At 33.3% G+C, this 18,451-nt stretch overlaps 2 protein-coding genes across 5 annotated transcripts; both read right to left on the bottom strand.

Annotated features, from left to right (window-relative positions):
- Positions 1 to 6,984: 6,984 nt before the first annotated feature.
- Positions 6,985 to 11,893, bottom strand: LOC145614910 (vacuolar protein sorting-associated protein 9A-like). 3 transcript variants are annotated; one of them, XM_081669982.1, is made up of 5 exons: positions 11,518 to 11,893; positions 10,305 to 10,452; positions 10,027 to 10,197; positions 8,728 to 8,907; positions 6,994 to 8,348 (listed from the first exon to the last, which is right to left on the bottom strand). In XM_081669982.1, the coding sequence occupies exons 1-5, from the start codon at positions 11,625 to 11,627 to the stop codon at positions 7,401 to 7,403; spliced, it is 1,557 nt and encodes a 518-aa protein (XP_081526108.1). In that variant the 5' UTR covers positions 11,628 to 11,893; the 3' UTR covers positions 6,994 to 7,400. The 3 variants fall into 3 exon arrangements, with proteins under 3 accessions (XP_081526110.1, XP_081526109.1, XP_081526108.1); XM_081669984.1 differs by lacking the exons at positions 10,305 to 10,452; positions 11,518 to 11,893 and adding an exon at positions 9,354 to 9,475 and having other exon boundaries at positions 6,985 to 8,348; positions 10,027 to 10,165; XM_081669983.1 differs by lacking the exon at positions 10,305 to 10,452 and having other exon boundaries at positions 6,993 to 8,348; positions 11,518 to 11,639.
- A 447-nt stretch (positions 11,894 to 12,340) lies between these two features.
- On the bottom strand, positions 12,341 to 17,227 carry LOC145613120 (beta-1,3-galactosyltransferase 7-like). Of its 2 annotated transcripts, none has more exons than XM_081668176.1 (11): positions 16,805 to 17,227; positions 16,568 to 16,664; positions 16,399 to 16,457; positions 16,093 to 16,307; positions 15,949 to 16,012; positions 14,480 to 14,552; positions 14,272 to 14,392; positions 14,038 to 14,125; positions 13,800 to 13,925; positions 13,354 to 13,463; positions 12,341 to 12,959 (listed from the first exon to the last, which is right to left on the bottom strand). In XM_081668176.1, the coding sequence occupies exons 1-11, from the start codon at positions 16,897 to 16,899 to the stop codon at positions 12,811 to 12,813; spliced, it is 1,197 nt and encodes a 398-aa protein (XP_081524302.1). In that variant the 5' UTR covers positions 16,900 to 17,227; the 3' UTR covers positions 12,341 to 12,810. The 2 variants fall into 2 exon arrangements, with proteins under 2 accessions (XP_081524302.1, XP_081524303.1); XM_081668177.1 differs by having other exon boundaries at positions 16,093 to 16,298; positions 16,805 to 17,226.
- Between the last annotated feature and the right edge of the window lie 1,224 nt (positions 17,228 to 18,451).

The raw sequence follows: 18,451 nt of genomic DNA, 5'->3' as shown, positions 1-18,451 counted from the left end.
TTGATTAAACTGTTTCAGAGTGCTAATGTTTATTTCAGATCAGTCATTTTTTCCACTGATTATGCTATTACCTTGTGCAATCTATTTCCCAACAGATTTGCAGATCTGCATTTCATAACAATGATAACATATTTGAAAAATACAAATGGTACAAATTAAAGAGCACTGCATTACAAAAAAAAAACTTGAACCAGTACTTTCGTGTAACACTATATATTGCATAAGAGCAAAGCCTTTTCAAATTAAAGGGAGAAAAAATCAATCAACTATTGCATTTACAACTTTATCCAGTCAAATTTTTTTCTTAATTATTTTCTTTTTCTTAGAAGTCATACAGTAGTTGATTGAAGTAACAAAGCACAACTCTGTTGAGTAACTTGAAGCTGTAAACCCTTCAATGGAACTCCACCTGATCTTCTCTTCCACAAACTCGTGTTATCGCCATTATCATTCTCCTGCTGCTGCTGCTTCTGCTTCACTACTGGCAGTGGCGGATCCAACTCTACCAAATTTACCAAACAACCCTTATCATTCTCATTATTATTACCACCACAATTCCCTTCATTCTTGGATCTAGATATCATAATACCATGATCATCTCTTACACTTCTAGTATTTAACCTTGTTCCTCTACTCCTAACACTATTACTACTACTATTACTATTTTTTGTACTTCTTCCTGCAATGATCTTCCCTTGGTGAGTCCCATTCCTAGGCACGGCGGCAGCAGCGGCGATGACGGTTTTTGGACTACTACTGAGGCTTTTGGTAGAGAAGAATCTTATAAGGTTATGATACTTGACAATGCTATTGCTGCTGTAGTTGCTGCTGATCTGATCACTTTTGATGTTGTTACAAGGACTAGTAGTATTACTAGTAGTAAAACCACTAACAAAACTCATACTTGGAAATCCAACCACTTTGTTGTTCCTCTTGACTTGGCCCATGCACCCAACTCTAGGAGACAAAGGCTCATCGGAGACGGTGGAGGAGGAGGAGGAAGAGGTGGAGGCGGTACGACGGTGCGAAAGCTTAATGACTTGTTTGGTTGATGAGGAGCATAACATTGGTAAGAATTTGCTCCTTTGATGGTGGTGGTGTTGTTGTTCATGTTCTTGTTGAAGTTGTTGGTGTTGGTTGTATTTGTTTCTCATTATGCTTCAAAATGATTTTTTTTTTTTTTTTTTTTTTTTTTTTTTTTTTTTTTGAATGTTATCAAACAAATTGGAAAAACCCAATAATCCAATATATATATATATATGAATATATTGATGAAGATTTTTGTCAAATTTTTTGTAATCTATGAACAAGAGAGGAAGAAAGAAGGAAAAATAAAAAAGAGGGTAGAGAGAACAATATGGGGAAGATTGTGAAAATGGTGGGATTTGAAGAAAAGGGTGTAAAGGTGAGTGAATTAGATGTGAAACAGTGAATGGAAAAGTGGGGGCCAGCTGATATAGGGTGAGACAAGGTAGCCCATTTATTAATGCAATGAATTAGTCAATCTCACTAATCTCTAACGGCCACTGTTACATTGCTGTTAATTAATTGGGCTGACCCCCTGACCGCGTTCATTTTTCAAATCATAATCAACCATTAATGAATACGAGTAACGATTAGTTGATTGCCTCCTTGTTTAATGTTTGTCCCATTTGTATCGTTTTCAAATACTTCGTATGAAGAGAGTGAGGAGTAGCTCAAGTGGTTAGAGCTCCCCTCCCGATTCTAGGTGATTTTAGGATCGATTCTCATCACCTGTCCTTACGGCTCACTAATAACCAAAAAAAAAAAAAAAAAAAAAAAAAAAAAAAAACAACTCCATATGAAACTTAGATACAGTAAACTAAGTATTTTAAGTCTTTTGAATGGCAGATCTCAAGATGTTACTCTTTAAACATTAAAGATTATAACTATCTGACTAATCATTATTGATCTTATAAAATACAAGTAATTTTTTTTTTTTTAATTTTTTATCATACAAAATTTATCTCTTAAAAGTTTTGGACACGACACCAATTTACTAATTATCAAAAATGATGAAAGAGTAGCCATGAAGGCCCATGATCCATGATCTAATTAAAGAAAATTAGAAACAGAGAATGGTGCATTAGTAATAATCCATGATCTAATTAAACAGACATGGTAAAAGTAAAAATATCAAGGGTAAAAAATGAAAGTAAGGGACCATAACATTGGAGACTGCATTAATTTGCCTGAATGCCAAATACTTGTGGCAATTAGCACATGGTAAAAATGTAGCATCCCCCTAAAAGTTCTTTTTTCCAGAGATTAACATGACATGAAGCAATCAAATTTTAATAATGTCATTAATGCTTGAAATAAATACTCAATTAAATAGTGTAACAGCAAAGGTAAAATTTGTTTTACATAAAATTGGAAAAAAAGATTAATTTTTTACTTTGTAGTGTTTTTTTACTGCTCTGTGCTCTTTGTTGCAGGGAACGTACGCATGGCCTGCAGCATGATGCCATGACAAATAATTTAATATACTGGCCTACTGGAGTAGTACTACTATTATGCTAAATTATATGCCATCAAAATTTGATAAAATTTAAAAAAATTCAAAGTTTTTGGGAAATTGTAATGGAATGCCAAGCCCACCTTATGAGAAGTGTTAATCATAGCGTTAAGTTTTGTGTGTTTGATTTTATGGGGCATGCGTCATTATGTAAGACCAATCTCCAATGTTACTACTACGAGTATTTAAAACAAAATCATGGACTATACTACGAATTACATTTATGTAAGAACAATCTAAATAAGATTCATGTTTCTTCAAAAAAAAAAAAAAAAAAAAAGAGATTCATGTTAATTTAGAATTCTAATTTATTTTTTTAAGGGCAATTTAATTCTTGTAATAGTAAACATGGAAACTCATCCTTGTTATTGTTTTACCAATGATTGATACGTGAGTTGAACATAGATTATCGCTCTTAAATCCTCATTGAATAAGTTGTGATGATTTAGCTTAGCTACCTATAAAAGTTTAAAGTTTAACTCTTATGACAATTGTTTTTTCTTAGTTAATTGTATCAAATGTTATAGACTTATGAAGGGTGTATTTTTTCGTCCTTATCATCCTCGTTAGTTAATTGAAAAAAAGGCGACTTAATTTGAATTTAGAAGTTGAATTTATTACAATGATATTAAAAGATCTCGTGTCTATCTTAGAATAGTGTAGCATAAATGTAGAACAGTAAAAACAGTAGACAACAATTACATATAGGAGAAAATCAAGGGAAGAAGAGAGAAAGAGATTCGATCATTAGAAGTCAATACACTTCATATGTCAATTTTAGCAAGTCTAGCCGTTTCTCATCACTAACCTTAATTGGTTGCTTATTCATACATAATTAATAAATAGTATGATAAAATTTCGTAAAGTAGGTGAATACCTGCCCTTTCCGACTTTGGTTAGTCTACGATAATGATATATATTTGCCTTGATTGTTGACTGTATGGAGCAAATTACACGTTTTCAAATTTATTTCTTGTTTTTGGTGAATATATATATATATGTTTAGTGATTCATGAGTTTGCTGAAAATGATAGAAGTCATGAAAATGTTCAAGAGTAAATAAGGGGTTTATTTCAAATGACTTGAATGATTCATAAGCAATAATTTCGACCAAATTTTTTTTAATAAAGTATGTGTTTGTATCTAAATTAAACAACAAATAAGTGCGTCCAATTGATTGATTTAGGATAATGATTATCAGTATTAGTAAGTCTCTCTTAACAAGTCCTGTACGTTGTCTTATCTATCTTTTGTGAATTAGTAGTTAGGTCAATAAATATAATCTTTACTTTGTACAGTGTAGTTTGATGGAAATAGCTTTGTAATTAGGGAAAAAAGTAAGGGTGTACATCCATTCCTTAAACTAGGTAAATAGTTAATCTATAGCTTGTTACTTTGTTAATTAGTTATGCATGAGTAATGATATGAGATGCAACAATCAATTTTAACTTTATTAATTTTGTCTCAATTAGGCCGCATCTATTTTTTATTTTTTACAAAATTGACTTATTATAATTTTTTCACTATTCTTTACGGAGTATTAAAAAACACAATTATTTAGCTTTATTTTTTTAAAAAATAAAAATAAAAAAAAAATTAACATCTTATTGTCCATCTCTACCAATACATGCATGATCTCAGCATGAGTCATATTATTGGAAAAATGATCATTTTTAGCTTGCTATAGTTGAAAATTCAGTCAAATATAATGTGTAATATATATGTGGTCTTTATGTCATTTTGAGATAATATTAATACCAATAAGGGTATACCAAGTCACACTAATTTATTTAAATTCCTCTATGAGACGTTTACCACAATTAAATTCATAACATTGTACATATATAATCTACGCTTCTACATCTACATGTAATTTGTACGCATATAAAGGATACAAGATCGATTTGATTTCCACACACCACACCAGTGTGTAAAGAACACACATTCATCATGTTTATTGGCTTGTACAGATCAGACATGGAAAAGCACCATTTACACCTTTGCAAGTTTATTATACAATACTTCACAATTCCAAATTCAAATAATAAGATGTGCTATACATCAATCAATGTATATAAGCAAGCATAATATGAAGTATTACATAAGCAAGCATATTATCACGGCTTTATGAGTCTTAATTCAACACACACATATATATATATATATGTATGTATGTTGCCGTTTCTTTAAGATATAATATTTCACTAAGCTAGCTACGTACGAAATTCATGTTACGTTCATAAATTGCAAACTATAGATTATACAAAGTAAACGTGTTTCCAAGAAAAAAGTAGGAAACAAAATAAAAAAGAGAGTTGGTTGCATTGTAGTAAGTTTTAGTGGTTGCAAAATGTAAAGGCCATGGTTGGTGGAACAATGCACATGCAAAAGTACGCCGGTGTTATGTCGCAATTTTTATTTTAAAATAAGATGTTTTCATTTCAGATATGTTCACATCTTCCCCGACCTTCTTCACATGCCTCATTCCTCCTTTCTTCATCTTCATCTTTATTTCTTATTTAATTAATTGCTTCATTATTCTAAGGTTTTATTTTACCAACAAACAATTAATTACAACTGTTCATCACTTATTCTAATTACATATTGGTGCTTAATTAATTAACTTTGACGTAATTTTATATGTTGTTTAGCTTATTTAAGGTTTGAAGAATCTAGATCTATTCTAAGTTGATTCAATATATCTTATAACCTTGTTAAACTTCTCCTAGCGGTAAGAATCAAATTTTAACTTTTAACCTTAAGACGTGGATTTCTACCTCATTAGGACTTTAGGAGCATTCTGAAAGTAGAGATACCTTAGCTTTCGCTTGATCCTTAATATGTCTTGCCTGCTAACTCGAGCTAGGTTAGCCCATACATGTAGCTAGCATGGATGATGAATAAAAAATAAAGTAAAAAACAATGTATATATATAGGGATAGTGCATGGGAGGATTCAACCACATTAGATTCCACCTGAGAAACATAGATCGATTCATTAAATGCAAAAGTGATTAGTTGTTAAGATATTGTCAATGGTTAAGTATTAGAGTATCAAACACTAATGCTGTGTTTGTCGGCCTCTTTTGTCACCCTAGCGCATCCCCTACTACCCTAGCTAGGTTAGCTTTATTTCATTCTAATAACGCATATTTGTAGGGTTAATTGTAATAAATAACAACCATAAGGTATAAATTATAAATTAAATATACCGCCAGTTAATTAAGTTTGAATATTATATGATCAACCATTGTTATGTAGTAGTATTCATGTGTCTCGAGGGATAACGTGATATGCTTTTTTCGTAGTATGCCAATATATGATGCTCCTACTTACTTCTACCTTAAAAATATCTTTTTCTAAAGTTAATTTTATGTAGACAATTATGTATTCAAGTCCACAACTAACCTTACCTTTAAGAAAATAAATAATGTATGTTTAGAGTCTAGACTTTCTGAGAACTCGCAAATTTTACATATTTTGCAACCTTCAACAAACTCAATATGCTAGGGGATCAAATCAAATGAGAACCATGTGATTACTATCCCTTAAATTAATTAAACAAAGTGTAACACGGTTACACAATAGAGTTGCAAAATCAATTAGGTTTGGTTAGTAGCTAGGCCATTTAGTTTGACACCAACTTTGACCGGTTTATGATCACCTCTAAAATAGAACAAAAATCTAACATTATGTAGCTGTTAATTAAGATCATTGGCCAAACAAAACATTTGGATGTTCATCACATTCATACAGCTATTGTTTAGCGTTTACTTAGGCGACCATGACGGTACACATGTACGTATGCTAATTAAGCAAAAAAATATGTAATGAAACGCAAAAAAATTAAAGTACTTGTATTAATTTACAATAGTACACCAAGGCACCAACCAAAAGTAAAGTGGCAAACAAAAAAAGGATAATTGAAAGAATACAATAAGAATAATGAAGTAATGAGACAAACGAATGAAACAAAAGCTTGTTAGAAGACGATGAATGAAAGCTCGTGTAGATTGAATATGGACAGCCTATGCAATCGAACATGATTTGTTCTCTTTCTCTTTGTCTCCTAACATTATTGTTATCTATAATGTTTGTGAATTGAATTTGTTTTCAAGATAATTTATCTTAGGCTTAAATGATTGAATCTCTTTTCAATTATTCAATTTTTAAAGTTTCAAAAGGTAGAAAAACTTCTTTCCCATGTAGGAGAGAACAGAAAAGTGCATGACTTTTTTTTTTTTTTTTTTTTTACTTGTTACCATGCTGCCTTAATAGAATACAATACTGTATATGGTTAACAATTTTACTCTGTATCAAACGAAATAAGTGTAGCTATTTTTGGTGCAAAATAGAACGCGAACACATGAGTAGAATACTCACAGTGTACCCGATAATGATTTTACCTGTGGACACGCTGATGTATGGAGATGTGACCATGTAACCAGACGCAGATAAGAAAAAAAAAATATATATATATAAAAAAAATTTAAAAAAAAAAAAAAAATCGTGTTAATTTTGGGATCTAATTTTCACTTTGGTCTTTGGGCACTAAATCATGCATGAATGAGCTTACAAGATATTTGTATAATGTTCTGAAAAGGAGTTAAGCAATTGCTAGGAGTTCAATAAGGTCATGAACAATTAGCCTGTGGCTTAACCTAAGGTATAGTAACGACTTTCATGGTACCTTACATACTCTCAGTGTCTCAGACCTTAACAAAATTCAATAGAGAGAGTCATAGGAGAGATTTAGTCATTTAGAACAATTAAACTATTATAACTTACCATTCGTGCAAAGTAATTTCAGGAGAGGTGGTCTTAATGTACATCTGACAACATTTTGCAAGTATATCAAAGAATTATAATTGTACATCATTTTGTGGTTCTTTGGTTAGTGGTGCAGCGGAATCCTCCTGTTGCTTTTTGTCTTCTGAATCTTCTTTAGGTGAAGCCAAATCTTCATTTCTTTCTTCTTCCTGTGGAGAAGCATCAGCATCCTCGTGTGGAGACTTGGATTCAGAAATTACCATGTCTGAGTGTGAGCTTTCATCAGTGCTATCAGCTTTTCTAGCTTTATGTTCATCTGTTTCTATTTCTTTCCCAGGATCTGTTTCTATTTCTTTCCCGGGCTCAGATTCTTCCACAGTTTCTACAAGGCTCTGATCTAGCGCTTGTGAAAATGAAGAGGTTGATAGTGATGGTGCAACGCCCTTTCCCTTGGCAAGGCAAACATACTTGAATACAAGCTGTTTATAATTATTCAGTAAATCTTCAACATCACGCAACGTTAGATCCCCAACACTAGCAAATACATATGGAAACTCCTGAAAAACATTGTCAATACTATGATCCTCTTTCAAAATCATAGTTGCACCTTTCTCCTCAAGATCAGAGATGGACATATTTTTTGTCATTGATGATTGATCCTTACTAGGTGGATCATCCTGGCCGCTAGATTTTGTAGCAGAAGAATCCAAGGGTGTTTGAGATTGTTTTGTGGAGTCACTATTAGAAGGAAAAGTTTGCTGAAATTCTTCCATGGGGGGTTTTGAGCTGGAAGTATTGTCAACAGTATTCGTCGTAGTCTGAAAATCAGTCGTCAGCCCAGATAGAAGTGCTTGAGCAGAGTCCATATTCCTTTGAAATTCATTTTCATCCATTGAAAGAGCTTGAGCATCAATGTTTGAGATGAAGGATACAGCTGAAAGGATGTTTGTGAAGTAGTAAGCTGTTTCTGAAACTAATCGAGACTCACGCCTATAACGCTGTATGTATTGCAAATTCAAGTGCAGCTGGGGAGGATTTGCCTACAGAAAGATGCATGATAGATAGCGTAAGTTTGTATTGGATTAATGAAAGTTATAATGATGCAGCACCCTAGATTTCTAGGTGAATGCTTCAAGCATAAATGTAAAGAAAACACAATAATCACAAAATTGAATGGTGCTGTAGAGAGTTTGCCTTCCCATTGTTATAAAATCAACCTATAAAAGGTAAAGTTTGTTTTCGTCCCAACTTAAGGGCTTCTGATTTCATTGCAAGTGAATGTAACACAATTGAAAGTACTAGAATCAAAAGTGGTTTTTCTTTTTTTGACATACAAATAAAGAAACTAGATATGCAAAAGTCACACCAGCACATGCAAGGAGGCAGAAGCAGAAATTACTTGCATAATGCAGGACTGACCTTTATAGTGACATAAATAAGAACTGGAAGAAATTCATCAGCTCCAGGGGTATCCTCATTTGCAGTGACAGCAGCATTGTGCAACAAATTAGTTATGACTTTGCAACAGTTAAGAATACAGGCAAGCTTTTCCCTGGGTGCCTTGTACATATTAATCTTCTGCAGCTCCTTTTGCGCAAGCTGCCAACATTAAGATAGCACATAAAGCTTGAGAAATACTCCGTGTCTCAAGATGGTAGCTGCATTCAATTAAGTACCGTTTCAAAGCAAAAAAATCATGTTCTATAATACTATATGATTCAGATTTCATGTATGTTACTACTCTCATGCAATTAGCAACTTTACTTAAGTGATTTCAATAAATTCCTGTTCTACTTTTATGCATTTCATGAAGAAATTGATACTATGGCCACAAATGACACGAAAAAAAAAAGCACAAGAAAGCAACGGAAAAGTAATATGGAAGATTGGAAACAAAAACCTCAAGATTTTTTTGAAATTACAGAAACTGAAAAGTGGCATTTTTTTCAAAAGCGCAAACACTCAAGTACTCAACAGTCAGAGAGGTAGTAAATAGTCCACATAAAGTGAAAGAGTTAATGACAGCAATCTAACGAGTATCATACTTGAACAGAAGTCCAAATTTGCAGTAAACTTGTAAACATCAGACGGAGTGATGTTTCCATTCTAGCAATTTTCTTATTCCTGATTTTGTGACTGTACTTTGTTGGATGCGTGATTATCCATTCTGTCATATCAACAAATGACAAAGGTCATACAAGATACAACTAAGCATTTGGATGCCTCATTTATACTCTTATGACCTGAGACAACTTAGATACCTTGAAAAGGGCGAAAACTGAAAGAATAATAATAATCCCTCTCTAGTTGTCTTACTTTAATAGAACAATTTTGGTCATAGGTTATTTTTAAGGATTTGGCTCAATACACCATAATTATCCTAAATTAGATATGTAATCATTGAGAGCAAGCATTTTTGTTTTCAATTTGCGATGCATAAAATCCTAAATTTAGTCAGATATGGGAAATTTCATAATTTAGCTTAGTAGATAAGAAGAGTGGCAGTTGATTTGGGACTATTTGAGTGATATGGAAGGAGTTTTAACTTTCCCTAAAAATGTTTAAGTGCAGTGAGATACAGTCAAATCTGATGCAACTCTAAATGAGGAGAGCTGAAATTTAAGTCACTAGTACGACAAGTCATTCTATTCCAAAGATGCTGTTCGAGCTGTTACAGATACCATAGTATGAAAAAAAGCATCAACTTTTCATACTAACCAGCCATGATGACTCATTTTGAAAGGGTGGCTTGATATCCAAATGTTCTGGCCGGATGAATTGTTGAACTAAAGCAATCTTTTCAGTAAGCTGCTCATCAATCTTTACATCGTCAGGAAATGAAGCAAAAACACGAGGAAATAATTTTGTCATGACATATTTCTCCAGTCCCTGCAAGTGAAAATTGTGCAGGTCAAATGTAATTGTACCCATCATTGAATCAAGATTGTGTCTAGGGGACAAAAGAGCGCATACAGACAAGAAGCAAGTTAACTCACTTCACCAGCACTTTCAAGCTCCTCTTCTGAACAACCACTCCAAAGTGGATGAGCCCTGAAGGCAGCTTCCATTTTGGCAAAGAATTGCTGTACTGCAGCACTATCCTTTTCTGGATCAGGAGAATTGTTCGAGAAGGAGACAATGAAACTGCCATAAGCAGACATCACTTAAAGCTTAACACGTGTAGAGACTGTAGACAACTAGTTATAAACAAGTAAACCCTTGTTGACAGTTCAAAAATGCAAACTCAGCCAATACTGTGATTTAGGCATGACAGAACAAGTCGGGAAGAACATCATAATATTTCAAAATTGAAAATGATAGTAAGATAATGTATTATCAGTCAAAATTCTCAAAACCAAAATGCTTCAAAGGGGGGTCTGAATCCACCAATTCTGAAAACTCAAAACCTTTCCAGATATCATATAGTCGTCGTATTATATAATTATCACTCGTTTTATGTATTATATAATTATCACTCGTTTTATGTAGATAATTGATATAGATTTCTGTAGCTCTATAACTAAATCTAGAACACGGGGGCCCCTTTATATTTTTCATTAAATTATGCACCAAAATACAAAAGGCCAACAAAGTACTCCCATGAAAAGCTCAATCGTGGTTGATAATCATAACAGCCTTTCTAAGCTGATAAATTAAATGTGCTTTACATGAAAACATATACTCAATTTCTCACAACCTCATTAGATTCACAGTGACAGGTAATGGCAACAATTGCAATAGTGAGTGTTCAAGAAGCTAATATGTTCCACTATCACATCTAACAGCATCTAATTACCTAAAATTTCACATAATACCAACTTTGGACAAATTTCAGTTAAGACATTTGAACTAATTAAACAAAAAACCTGCATAGTACTTGAAAATTTCAATTCATCAAATTAACTGACAGTTCATGTGTTCATATATCATTAAGTTCACTCATCAATAAATTAATTGAAAGAAAACCCTGAAAATCAACACAAATCAGTATTATTTCTTAATTTCTAAGATTAATCCAGAAAAGGGGTAAGCAAATGCAGCTAGAAAAACACATCTCATAATACCAAACAGCTAATTTTATGAAAAAAAGATTCAATTCTAGGGATTAAAAACCGTTGAAACATTGCAATTGCAGAATATTAAACAACAAATTCAGTAAAATTAAGAAACTGGGAAACAATTCCCAACAAAAATTAATAAAAATCAAACCTTTTAATAGCTTTGACAAATTCAGCGGCGGAAGGTTGACGCATCCGGTCGAGAAAATCATGCCAAGTGTGTTGCACCGTTGATGAGCTAAACATCTCACTGTTCTCCATTGAAGCTAAAACCCCACTTTTGATCGATCAAATGCTGTAAATATTGATCAACAAATTCAAGCAATTGAGAGAGAAAGAGGGAGAGAAGTCAATGCAAAAGATGGTTTTGATTGATTGATTGATTTTGGGATGGGTTTTCAGTTTTCTTCTATTCCGTTGTTAATTCCTAATTTTTGTGTTTGTTCTTTTCCTTCTTCACTTCTAGTATGAGCGCATATAGGCTGGGCTCATTTTGCGCTTTCATCAGACTTCACGCCACACGGTCTGACGTGAATCGTATTCGTTTGTTTTGATCTAGTCTGATCTAGTCTAAGTTTACGACGTGTTAGTTTGTTTTGATCTAGTCGGTACTAGTCTAGTCTAATTTTACAATATATGTGAATCATAAATTGAGATTTTCCTATTAGACCGGTTATTTCGGGAGAATTTCTGGATTCTAGATAGAAAAGTGAGCAAGCACGGGCCTTTGATGTAGAATCTTATACTTGTATATGACTGACATCAGTAATAACAAATACGAAGTATAATTATGTGGAATCTTATTACGAGTATAATTTTATACTATTGTTATGAAAAATGAGATCTGTAATGGATACCATTGCTTGATCCATAGATTTGAAGGGTAGAGATCACATTCTCAACCACTAATTCATAAAGAAGTGTAGTTGAATGTATGGTAAGAAATTTTACTCTCTTAGATAGTGAAGCAAGACTGACATAGTTAACTACCAAACCATTAGATTAGAAAATTTCCATCATCAATAAATTCAATTACAAGACAGGATAAGCTAAGAATATCAAGTAAACAGACATGTAGTTTTGCCTATATGGGGCGCTTTAAAAGAGAAACAACATGCTAAATATAGCAATGCCTTAAGCACGCCCCTGCCTCCTATACAGAGAACCAAAACTGTTTTACACTCGAGGAATCAGTTACATGTCAGCAGTTACGTGTTGTACATATTCGTGCACATTCAACACCCTAGATAAGCAAGGTGTAGGTCTTCCAGAAATCTGCTATCCATCTGTTGTACAAGGTGAGCCAAACCCTTGTTCAAGCTTCATGCCCAAATCTAACTCGTCTTTGCCACTCTGGTAACACACACTATTCTATCCATGTCTCAAAACTCCAGAATGGTAATTTTGGCCCTTGCTTGTATTTAAGTACTAGTAGACGTTTTCATTACAACGATACACCCCATATTCCTTCATCTCCTTCACCACATTTTTCATGGACAAATTTCATCTTCTCTACTGATTGGCAAATTCCACTGCAGCTCCAATCAAATGATGCTACACAGACATTTCCTGCCTGCGCCTTCCATTCACAGTCTGTAAAGCCAAAAAAAAGGGTGTGAGTAGGCAGGCTTTTAGAGGACATTGTTCGCAGTTCAAGCTTTGCAGCTTTAGTCCTAAAGGTATCTCATTTGAATGCCTTGATTAGGGACTTCAGATATGAGTCCAACCAAAGTGATAGAGAATATGATAAGAAAATGTTTGGATGATTAAAACTCTTAGATAGAAACCTCTTAGATAGAAACTTCATGTTGCCATCCAATCATCAGATTCAAATATTATTTGGTAATCTCCAAGTGATCATGTCTCGAGTTCAGATATTTCAAGCAAAGCATACATAATTCACTTATGTCTGATCCTTGTTATTTATTGTGTTTCAACAGATTGCCATGTAGCCTATGATTGCAACAAAAAATAACAATGAAAATACCTGGAGGAGTTCCACAGCACATGCTACGCTCATCAATATGTTCCACATCAAGACCAATAAACCATGAACCAAGGGACACATCTTCATTTGCAAATTTGTGCAGTATAGGCCTGTAATTGCAACATAAAAGTACCATTTTATGACTACTATTGAGCAAAGCATTACTAAGAAAAAAAGCGTCACATAAACTTGTAGGAATACCCTAGAATGTTCAACATTTTAGCTGTAAATGTCAAATTTCATTACTGCACCAGTGTACCGGGTTTGGAAAATGCTTAGCAAATATATAACTCATGTAATACTAAATTCTACAGCCCCACGTAAATTGTGAATATGTATTTAACCCAAATTAGATGAGAAGATGAGAAGCTGAGAAGCATAAAGAGGTTAAAAAATGCATTCAATATAAAAGAAACACATCAGGATAAAAGAGGAACAGAACTCACTGATTAATTGAAATATATGTTGCCAAATCCTTGGAGATGGCATAGATCTGTCCAGTTGCATGGCGAAAATACTTGTTTCCTTCTTCCCCGAATTTCCAGAATTCTGGCTCATGGTATTTAACATTCCTATGAAACAAAGTAATTGTATGAGTGAGACATTGAAAATCATGGCACGAATGCTCCCAACAGCAAATAGTACCAAATGGATGACCAATATACTGAGGTCCTGGAGTCTTACTTTTCAGCGAGAACGGGACCAGATTTCATACAACCAATATACACTCTTGGTTTTGATCGATAATGAGCAAGAGTTGATGCAAAAACTCCTGCAATTTAAAAAATAAATAATTAAGAAAAAAACAAGCAGAAAAAAGTGGAAATCATGGTGGTGAAGGACAACATGTGCCAGATGCAGAGTATCAGAAATGGCCTGACACGAGAAAGACTCTGTAGGATAGTTTTATAGATATACCTAAATTTAAATGGACATCGTCATCCACCTTGACATAAAAATCAGCATCCCACTTTGCAACTGCAGTGGTAAAGAATATCTTCGTTTTTGCAGACAATTCATGATATCCTTCAATATGCTCCTGAAATTGTTTTTGGATAAGATTCTGACGATGACCACAAAGTTAAACACTACATAGTCATATTAAAGTAGGGGCTAACGATGTTACCAGCCTAAGAAAGTCATTATGTTGAGCCTCCTCTGAATCAATAGCTCGATCTAAAATGCTGTTTGATGTAGCACTATTTCAAAAATGTGTATTTCAGTCAGTGCACTATTCAAAATCACAAAAAAACTATCTTTTACCAGTCATATGAAAATATTTCTGCATTGTTATAATATAGATGAGTTCACCACCATATTCAATGTCCTTTTCTGGACCACTGCAGGCAATAAAATCCTAGTTCAATTTTGTAAACCAGGCAAATCACAAGTTGCAACAAGCTCCATACCAATTGCATAAATGTTTCTATATATTAAGTGTGTGTAAAAAACATACTTGTATTTTTAGGCTTTTCAAGTTTTAACCCTTTAGGCACTCGGACGTTTGATTGTACAACTCCCTTGAATGCCAATGATTCTAAAGTTTTAATGAATCTTGTCACTCTTAGTCCCTTTTTATTGCATAAAAACTTATATTCTGATTGCAATCAAACTACACCAAGATTATTTAAAATTTTATGGTTGTACATTCAATTATTTTGAAACACTTATCACCAGAATTCTGAGCATTACACAATAATAAATCAATAGACTAACGGTGTATTTGGATTGAAGGAAATGGAGGGAAAGGAAGGGAAGGGAAATGGAGAGATGAGGTATCTTTCATTTGGATAACAAATGAGGAAGGAAGGGAATTGGAGGGGAGAGAAATGGAGGGATTAAATTGTAGGAAATTGATCCCTCCAACAATGGAGAGATTTGGAAGGAAAACTTACCATTCTTCCCTCCCCTCCTCTTCTCCTCCCTCCCTTTCTTTTCCTTCCCCTTTCTCTATCCAAACACACCGTAAAGGAAGTGACCTCTTTGCAATTATAGGGGTAAGGCTAATAGAGCATCAGTGTAATATATGATGAAGGTAACATTCATCTGAAACTCACCCTCACCCCACCAAAACAAAAGAAACTACCCTATTTGAGATCAGCAGTAGAGGCATTGAAAAATGGCAATGTTTGTCACATTACTCCGTATAAACTAGTAGTGATTTTGTAAAAGCTTGACTTCATGATCTCCAATGATCAACAGGAACTTTGGACAAAATAAGAGATTCAAACAGTGGCAATATTATAGAGTTGGTGGCCTGTTTACATGCATAAGACAATCTGTTATCTTTGTCAATGTGTAGACATGTATCCATTCTACTTGTACACAGAGCGACCGAGTGTTAAACAACTCACACATAGTAGATTTCAGATTACAAAGTACACACACTACACATAAGATGAGGCTTCACATGGACCACACCCACATAAATACATAATAACTCCCCAATTTTAAATGAAAATCACATAAAACTAAAACATAATTTTCAACAACAAATGTTATTTTTCATGAAAATGAGCGGTTTCCTTTCAAAACAAATAAATTGAGCACGCGATGAAGAAATAAGGAAACACTATGAAGCAGCAATCAACAGACCTGTGACCAATCATAAATCGTATCACAATTCCCTTATCTTTTTCCAACTTTCGCAATTTTTCTCCTGAAGACACAACAACCGCGGTGAGTACAATGCACACAATTAAGTTCAACGCAAACACAGCAACGAAATAAACCCAATACCTTGAGGCATCCAAGTCTCCCTAACCGAATCACGGCGCCTCCTACTACTAAAAGCAGTATTAACCCCAATAACCACAAAAGCCTTTTTCTTAGGTTTTCCATCTTGAGTAGTGATCCCAACAGACTCTCTAGGATGAATTAGCTCCTTAGAACTTCTTGAAGCAGCCAATTCCATTTGAAGCATTGAAATTGACTTGTCCAAAGACCTAAGCATTCTCCCAATTATCAACACAATTACAAAACTTGTTAAAATCTATTCAAAACTAACCAAAATTAACTTAATAAACAACCATTTAATATACTCACTTGATTGAATCATGAGTTTTTTGTACTTCATCCATTACATCTGTATTTTCTCTAGGTTTCTGCATCAAATCAAAAGCTCAATTTTTCCCCAGATTCCATTTCCAAAGCTGAATTTCTTTTACCCCAAATTTAAAAAAAAAGTTGGAACAAAATCTGAAAATTTTCATACCTTTTTTGTCCCACAATCTTCACAAATCACTTTGAGCTCTTCATTCCGCTGATGGCTTGAAATCAGCTTATTATCAGATTCTGGTGGTTCCCACAACCTTTATTTTTCAAAAAAATTGAATCAAATTGGCATCTTATCAGCTAACCCAACTCAAATTTAGCAAAAGCTAATAACTTTAACAAGATCAAATCAAATTAAATGCAAACACCCAGAAAAGAAAAGGAGCAGAAATCAAACCTGTTACTAAAGAGCATTCCAATGAAGAAGAAAGTGATGCAAAAAAACGGAATCCATTTTGTAGAGATTTTACCACTACCTCGATTCTTCATCATTTGGAATTTTAAACCCCAAAAAATTTGAAAAAAAACAGCTCAAAATACTTGAAAATGGGTGTTAATGAGCTAAGTTAACAGTGATTAATAGTAGAAAAAAACTGAAAATGGGGGCTTTTTTTTTTTTGAGTCAAGAATTTAGGCGTAAAGTTGACAAAAGCGTCAATGGAGTTTAATTTGAAGAAAAGGGAATAAATTTCCAAGGAATTTCTGGGTAGATGTGAATTAGCAGCCGATCAAATTAGTCTTCCCTGCAATTACAATTGAATAGACTAATTTAGTATTGGTCAATTTTCTAGCAAATATGACTTCTTATTTTGTGTTCTTAAATAAAAGTCTTTATTCTAACATACTAATGATTTTATGTCTCATTTCCTCTCATCTTCTTTTGTTGATTGTGGATTTGGACCAAAAAAAAATAATGATGTGTTTGTTTATTCTAGGTTTTTAGGGCCTTGGAGCCCTTTTTTTTCTTTGATGGTCCTTGGGCCTTGATTGAAGCAACGTGATTGACATGTCTTTATCAATTATCAATTATCAATGAGAGTGCTACTTCGTATTCATTTTCTAAGTACTACGTATGTACTTTGGATGTACATAGTTAATGAATAATGAGTGATACAATCATATAATACTCCATATGATAATGAGATGTGTTGATGTGTTGTATGAACCATATTAGATTGAGATTTAAAGTGAATTGACTCGACAAAGATTTGAGATATTGGTTTCAATGTATATTTTCATTGCCTGAAAAATAATAATCATAGAGTAAATGTGGTTAAAGAGAAAAGAGATATGACAAATGGAATATTGTGATTTAGATTTTTATTAAAAAATTATATTTTAAATAATAAATAAATCTATATTTAGTGATTGGCAAGTGGCAACAACCACTAAGGCACTAACCAATGTGGCAATGTGTAAGCCTAGCTAGCTCCTTGATGAGTACCATTACGGCATTACCATTCACGTTGATAAATTCGATTGCCAAATTAGTGGTAAGTCATTGAAAATTGATAATTTCTTATAAATTCATGGATCAATCAAAATTATTGCCCATACATAGAAAAAACAAAGTTGAGAACTACTAGTGTCTTTTGGGCGTAATTCTTGTTTTCATAACCCCACGAATTTTCTAAATTCATGCATGCTCCCTCCTTTATGCCTTTCTTCTTACCAAAAACTTTTTATGCATCATTCTTCAATAAATGCAGAATGCACCTTTACTAGTTCCAAGTCTTCCAACATCCAAGTACATTTGTATTGTGTAGCTCTTTGTTCACAAAGAATCTTTGCTTTGATAAAATTATATTTATTGTAATAAAATGCATGTTTATTTTATCTTCCCTTAGAAAAAGGGGAAAAAACCATTTAGTTTTATGTGCGACTTATTACAATGTACATACGAGTATAATATGTCAATTTTTAAGAGTGGAAAATAAGAGAAATTTTCAACAAAATTTTGAAAGGCAAGTACCTCTTATGTAGCTAGTACTCATAAAATTCATTTTAATTAATGCACAACATCAATTGTTTTATTTGTACACAT

The sequence above is a fragment of the Chenopodium album genome, chromosome 25 (genome assembly GCF_948465745.1).
Source record: "Chenopodium album chromosome 25, dcCheAlbu1.1, whole genome shotgun sequence".
In the NCBI taxonomy this organism is placed as follows: Eukaryota; Viridiplantae; Streptophyta; class Magnoliopsida; order Caryophyllales; family Amaranthaceae; genus Chenopodium; species Chenopodium album.
This window is presented reverse-complemented; position numbering and strand designations above follow the sequence as displayed.

Bases quoted from the DNA above. Each gene is read 5' to 3' on its own strand.
- LOC145613120 (XM_081668176.1), bottom strand. From the start codon at position 16,899: ATGATGAAGAATCGAGGTAGTGGTAAAATCTCTACAAAATGGATTCCG. The intron at 14,393-14,479 runs GTAACATCGTTA...AAACAATTTCAG, and splicing joins ATAATGACTTTCTTAGGCTG to GAGCATATTGAAGGATATCA. The intron at 14,126-14,271 runs GTATATCTATAA...TTTAAATTGCAG, and splicing joins CGATGTCCATTTAAATTTAG to GAGTTTTTGCATCAACTCTT.
- LOC145614910 (XM_081669982.1), bottom strand. From the start codon at position 11,627: ATGGAGAACAGTGAGATGTTTAGCTCATCAACGGTGCAACACACTTGG. The intron at 8,908-10,026 runs GTTAGTATGAAA...TAATGTTGGCAG, and splicing joins AAAATGAGTCATCATGGCTG to CTTGCGCAAAAGGAGCTGCA. The intron at 8,349-8,727 runs GTCAGTCCTGCA...ATCTTTCTGTAG, and splicing joins TTATTTATGTCACTATAAAG to GCAAATCCTCCCCAGCTGCA.